This window comes from Benincasa hispida, chromosome 12 (assembly GCF_027475165.1).
Source record: "Benincasa hispida cultivar pf3 chromosome 12, pf3_genome.v1.1, whole genome shotgun sequence".
Classification (NCBI taxonomy): Eukaryota; Viridiplantae; Streptophyta; class Magnoliopsida; order Cucurbitales; family Cucurbitaceae; genus Benincasa; species Benincasa hispida.
The window spans coordinates 68,874,979-68,881,796 of record NC_143489.1 but is presented as its reverse complement, the minus strand read 5'-3'; the positions used below and the strand labels follow the sequence as shown (position 1 = coordinate 68,881,796).

Below are 6,818 nucleotides of genomic sequence, written 5' to 3'. Positions count from 1 at the left end.
ATGGAGTTTAAAATTTTAGATTTGATTTAGCTCAATGAAGCATTAAAAAGCTTGTGAAAAAAAATTCTTAAGATTTCTAATCTATTTTCTTAATTTTAAAAAATGTCTAATAAGCTTTTAATTTTTCAGTTTTGTATCTAATTAAATCTTGAGCTTTCAATTTTGTATTTAACACAACATTTGATCTATTCAACATTTTTTTTAATGCACAAATCTTTCAAACCCAAGATTGAAATTTTACTTATTAACATTTCATGTTCCTTTGATTTTATAAAATGTTAGATTTCTCTAGATCTATGACATTCTAAAATATTAAAAAATATATTATACACAAACATTAAACTTTAGCACCAAAATTGTAATCATAAGAAAAAGTAATAATAAAAATAATAAAAGGGAATGGATCAAAATCAAACACACATTCTTTCTGACTTCATTTAAGAAAACAAAGTCGAATGGGTAATTTTGAGCGACATTTTAGTCTTTTTCTGTATACTCCAAAGTAATAATAATAATAATAATAATAATAATAATAATAATAAGAGTATGAATAAGGCTTCTATTTGTTATGCAACTCATCATTTATTTTCTTAGTTTCACAATTTCAAGGATGATTATGTCATGAATTCATCAAGTTGTCACTGCCACTTTTGTTATCTTCTTTTAACCTTTTCATATCAGCTTACTTACATACTACATTTGTTTAATTCAAAATTAAAAGTCGCCCATTTTATATTTTATGTACTATGTTCTTTTTGTTTTTGTTTTTTTTATCACCACCAATATAATTCAATTGGTATAAAATTTATACTATCAACTTCAAGGTCAAAAACTCGATTTTTCTACCTTATAAATTATCAAAAAAGGAAAAAAAAAAAAAAAAAAAAAAAAAAGCCATTTTGGTCCATGTATACTTTTTGAATTTTTTAAAATCAATTTTAGTTAAATAATAAATGGTTTGGTTTGGTTCGGTTCGGTTTGGTGGTCAAACCGAACCGATTTATTAGTTTCAAATTCGGTTTTGGAATTTTTGAAAAATCTATGTTATATATATATTTTTAATTAAAAAGTGATTCGGTTCGGTTCGATTTCAAATTTGGTTTTCGAAATTGAAACTGAATCAAACGTTTCAAAATTTCTTCAAACCGGTTTGAACCGCATTTTTCGATTTCACTGAATTTTAGTTTGATTTTTATTAACAATTTAGTTTTTGCGGTTTGAATGACCCTCCTTGATTCTTGGTAACTTGTTATTTCTTTTACCATCTTGAAAGGAGCTTTCATGAATATCTCTTTTCAAGAAAAGAAAAAGAATTTATTTTTAAGATTTATTTAAACTAGGAGACTTTATTTGAAATTAACCAAACTGGTTAGTATTTACCTTAATTTTTGTTTATAAACTGATGGTTTTTTCTTTTCATTTTTTTAAAGGGTGACATGTACTGACATGTACTATATGATATGAAAACATGATTTCTTAAACTTTAACTTTTTCCTTTTAGTTCAATTACAAGTTTAGATTTTTAGAATTGTATGAAATATTTCTTACATTCTTAATCTTGAGTCTCGTATGTGTAATGTCATCAAATATATTCAAAAAATTTGTGTCCAATAAATTAGGGGATGTTTGAAAAGCTGGAATATAATAGGATTACTGAAAATAGGAGAAATATTCGAATGTGCGAATGAGAGGGGATCGAAAATGGGGTTGTGAAACGTGAAAACGGTAGAAATGAAGGTAGGGTTAAAAACTGTTGGAACAGAATAAGTTTAATATTACAAATCAGCCCTAAGACGTCCAATCAAACATGAGTTTTGGATTATATTACAATTCAAACTCATTCCATTACAGTCCATCAAGTAGCCCTTAAAATTAATAAATTTTATTAGACATCATTGAACTTTACATACATTCTAAAATTTGGAAAATTTTCGTAAATAAAAAAAAGTCAAACTATTACTGATAGACACTTATAGATTTATATCAATTTCTATCAAAGAAGATTAAAATTTTTCTATTTTATATAAATAATTTTTCTTATTTTCCTATTTTTGAAAATCTCCATTCTAATTTTATATCTAATAAATTTGTAAATGTTTTACAAAATATTTTATAGAACCCAAAACTTTAGAGCTTTGTTAACCCTGTTTTTAAGTTCATGAACTCTTTCCCATTGAAAAGTTAGAGACAAAATTAGACACCATTTTTAGTTCAAAACTAAACATGGTATGCTTTAATTTAAAATAATAATAATAAAATAAAATAAAGTTGAAAGAGGATATTTTTATTCGTTAAAAATTTGGAAAATGAATAAAGAAATTACCCTCTGCTTCCTTCCACGCACGGTTAAAAAAATATTAAAATAATTCTGCCGACGTACGTTTATCTCAGTAAAGCATTTACATTATGCCACGTGTACACTTTTGTCCCCACCTCTTTAACAAAGAAGCAGCCTTTTCACGCGTTTCAAAACTGCCAGACTGTACGGCCACCGTCATAACGTAAAGAATTTATTCATTACGCCTCTTTCATTTTTCTTTCACTAAACAGTAATAATAACCATTTTTTATTTTGAAGAAAAATGATTAAATGCATTACATTACCCGTTTCTAAGTACAATTTTCAAATTTAAAAATACAGGAAATATGTATTTAATTAAATACAATTTTGCTTAAATGATTGGTTTTTCAAATTAAAACATTCAAGTGATATTTTTATTAATTTTAATTCTGTATTTTGATAATTTATAATTTACACAATTCTCCATATTTCGTTTGATCAATACCGTATAAAACTTATAATTCGAGTCAATTAAATATTTGTTCACTCGTTAATAAATTTAGACGTTCCGTTACAATTACTTTTGAGAATAATCTATTCATTAATGTTCAAACGTGTGTAGACTTCTTCAAGTATTAGTTTTACAAGATGGATGAATAGAGCTAATGCATGAATGACTTTTAAAGAAAATTTTGTCTAAGAATATGTTGGAATTTATACATTTTATGAATGTGAAAGAGTTTGATTGATACAATTATTAGTTGTATATGAGGTTTTTTTTTTTTTTTTTTTTTTTTCCAAAAGAAAGATACTCGAGGATATGTAAATTGATACACTTTATGATTTGTTCTTGGTATGCAAATATGGAGAAAGATATATACGCACTTGATTCTCATATTCTTCAATGATAAGATTTGTAATTGAGGTCGAGAAGAGGTGACCAACGAAAGAAGAAAAAACTGCATGCCAGCATAGTGTTTGTCGTGCATACTTTGATGCTTTAATCAAAGAGTTGGAGTCAGAAGATACTATTTGGAAGTTTTCATGTGTATATAATCTAATATTTAGAGATGAAAATTGAAAATATCTCTAGTTTTAGACGATATGTTTAGGTACAAGAAGTTAGGTTTTTTTAGTATAATGATTACGTGAATGAAGAATCGAACTTCCGAACTCTAGAGAAGAATATTATGTTAATCACAGTTGAACTAAGCTCACTTAATTTTTGTTTTAAATATCGTCGAACGAGCTTATGAAGAAGGTAAAGCTTGTACTAAAAAAAGAATTAAAATAATAAAAGTAAAGCATAATCCCAACCATATTTGGTTCCTTGGAGATATTGGAGTGCTTTGATTTAGCTGCCTATAGTTTAACGTTGTCACCTTTGTTGTATGCAGCACAAAACATGTTTCATGTGATAATGTTTGTTAAAGAAATGCTTTACTAACCCTTCACGTGGAAATTTTTCATGATAGAAAATTAAACCATTACAAATTTTTAATTGTTACATACCATAAATAATGACAGTTATTGTTGCAAATATAAAAATTAATGGATCAACATTTTTGGTACTAAAGTTTATAAACTTAAGGGATTAATTTGAAATTATTGTATCTTTAAGAATATTTCAAGAAATGGAAAAAGTTTATTTAGAATTAAATTTATCATTAGAAGTGAAAAGAATTGCAAAATTGGCAATGATGGCACGGTTTTTTGCATTGGACGGCTACGAATTCCATTATTGTCTCTTACTTACCTCACAAGCTTCCATGTAAAAGCTTCTCCCAATTTGTTCCATTTTTTCAGTTTTGACAAATTTGCTGACTCATCCTTTCTCTCACATCCCCCAATTCCGGCCAAGGTCCACACCTTTAAAATAATAATAAATAAATAAATTATCATGTCTTCTCTCTTATCTTATTAAGTACAATATGATTTCAAGCCATATCCATTAGGGAAAAACAATATATCAAATATTAAAATGTTTTTTTTCCTAAAACGAGTTGCGATTTATTGCCCACAAGGTTTATGATTTGAATCTTCTAACCTTTAATTGTACTATAAATTTTTTTTATTATAAGTCTAGAAATAAAAAAATAAACGTTTTGAAAGTTTGAAATGGTTAAATTTCAAATGCAATCTCTGAACTTTTAAGATTATGCTTAGTTGGTCCTTGAACTTGAATGTTGAATTTGGTAGATTCGTAAATTATATATATATAAAGATGTTGAATGTGTCATATACCATACATAAAATTGAAAGTTAATAACATATGGAGGAGTTACAAATATAGCAATCAAATCAAAAATATTTGCAGATATAACACAATGTAAAAGAATTGCAAATATAACAAAATTTAGATTTTACTTTCGAATTCTATTAGCGATAGACCATATTGCTTATAGTAACAATAGAGCTTCATTAACAGATTTTACTATATTTATAATTCTTTAAAAATCTTGGTAGGAGAAATTAAAAATTTTAAAATTTCAATAACCGAATTAGAGTTATGAACTTCACTCCTTATTTGATGAAATGAATTTACGGGTAAAACAACTTAAAAAAACATCATTGTGATACTTCATTAACTCCTTACATTACTTCATCGTTCTCGAAACTTTGCAACTTTCTAAATTTTGAACTAAATGATGATGGGAGGATAAAATTTGAATACTTTATTAAAAGGAAAAGTCAGAAAAGTTGATGTGATTCGTGTGAATGCTAGGGGAAATGGTAAAAGCCCAATGGGCAGAGAGCAAGTCAGGGCCCAAATGGAAGGCCCATTTTGGTTTGGTTTGGTTTGGTCTATAAATACAAATCCTGAAACAAGAGCCGAAACCTCTCAATCTTGTAAGAATTATCAAGAGAGGAAAAAGATGTGCGGTGGTGCCATCATCTCTGATTTTATAGAAAAAAAGCGAACTCGGAAACTTACCAATGAATCTCTCTGGTCCCACATCGATCCTTTCTCCGATCTCCTTGCTCTCAATTATTCCCCTGGTATCTCTTTCCATTTCCATTTTTTAATTTTTTTTTAATTATTAATATATATATATATAAGGATGGAATAAGGATGAACAACAATTTGTTGATATTTTAATCCACTCCTCTTTCTTTCTTTTCTTTTTTTAATTAAAAATTGAGCGTATTTTTTTTTTTTCTCAATTTTTATGATTTTTTTTTTCATTTTTTAGGTGAAAGACTTATTTCTTAGCATTTTTTTTTAATTAAAAGAGTTAACTCTTCACCTAATTTTAAAAATAGAATAAGTTCTTAGAACCTCCAGTTTTTTAGTTTTCAAAAATTTTAAAATATTAGAAAAAATAATAAAGTAAAAAATTTGAAACTGAAAACTGAAAAGAGTATTTATTGGCCTAATTTTAAGAGATTAAAAAATAAAAATAAATAAATGGGTTAAACTTTGGAGAGAATAAAGAAATCGAGAAAGAAATGGAAATTTCTATTATGTTTGATGTCTAAAAGCTTGAGTATTTAATATGTTGAACTGTGATTGGCTACTGATTTATAGTGAAGACTGAGGAACCTAAGAAAAGAGACCGAGCTACGGCGGCGGAGGCGGTGGGGGTGGCGGTGGAGAAGACTCCAAAAACTCGGAAGAATTTATACAGAGGAATCCGGCAACGGCCGTGGGGAAAATGGGCGGCGGAGATTCGGGACCCACAAAAAGGAGTCCGAGTTTGGCTCGGAACTTTCAACACCGCCGAGGAAGCCGCCAGAGCCTACGATGAAGCAGCCAAACGGATCCGAGGAGAAAAGGCCAAGCTCAACTTTGCTCCGGCGCCGCCGTCTTCGCGGCCGTTACCGGCGGCTCAGCTTCAATCTCCGGTCAAAAAGCGGTGTGTTGTCCCCGAGTCGACTCGGGGTGGCTTCAACACCACCGGTCCGCCTCCGTGTGACAGCGACGAATTTTACTACGGCCAGGAATTGGCGAGCTTGAGATCCTTCTTGGGTCTGGATTGCGAGGAGCAACAACCGTGTCAACTCAGTGGAAATGGCGAGTTGGAGCCAGTTGATGTAGGCTTTTGGATGATGGACGACATGTCGATGAATGAGCAGAAATTCAGTCAGCTGGTGTGAGTGTGAGTCAGATTTGACTGTTTGTTCCGACGTGTCGTTTATTGCTATGTAGGTGTGTAATATTTTAATGTTTTTGTTTGAACTTTGAAGTGTGTAGCTTGTAGATATAATGGAGATTCAATAAGGGGTTGCCATATGCTATGTTTTTGTTATACTTTGGAACGACATGTCGGTTCGTGTATCAGATCGGACTGCTTATATCTTTATTTTTAATATTCACCGCTCTGTAGTTTTATTATTATTTTATTTCACTCCAATAGCTTTGTATTTTGACTCTCTTTTCTGACATGTTACTCTTAGTCTTGTGTCGCCACAATTATAGTAACAATAAAATATAATTATTTGCACTAATGAATAGTGTAGGTTTCATTTACATAAATATTTAAAGGTTAAGGTACTACACTTGTAATAAACATAATAATAAAGTTCAAATTTTGATT

The 6,818-nt window shown here is 29.3% G+C and overlaps 1 protein-coding gene across 1 annotated transcript; it reads left to right on the top strand.

The window, feature by feature from the left end:
- The first annotated feature begins 5,000 nt into the window (after positions 1-5,000).
- Positions 5,001-6,530, top strand: LOC120068386 (ethylene-responsive transcription factor RAP2-3-like). The gene is made up of 2 exons (XM_039020137.2): positions 5,001-5,280; positions 5,810-6,530. Exons 1-2 carry the CDS (start codon positions 5,025-5,027, stop codon positions 6,376-6,378), a joined length of 825 nt encoding a protein of 274 aa, XP_038876065.1. The 5' UTR covers positions 5,001-5,024; the 3' UTR covers positions 6,379-6,530.
- Positions 6,531-6,818: the final 288 nt, after the last annotated feature.

What these genes read in the sequence shown, in the direction of transcription:
- LOC120068386 (XM_039020137.2), top strand. Translation starts at nt 5,025, where the DNA reads ATGGGCAGAGAGCAAGTCAGGGCCCAAATGGAAGGCCCATTTTGGTTT. An exon ending in TGCTCTCAATTATTCCCCTG is followed by an intron (nt 5,281 to 5,809) that starts GTATCTCTTTCC and finishes ACTGATTTATAG; the next exon opens with TGAAGACTGAGGAACCTAAG.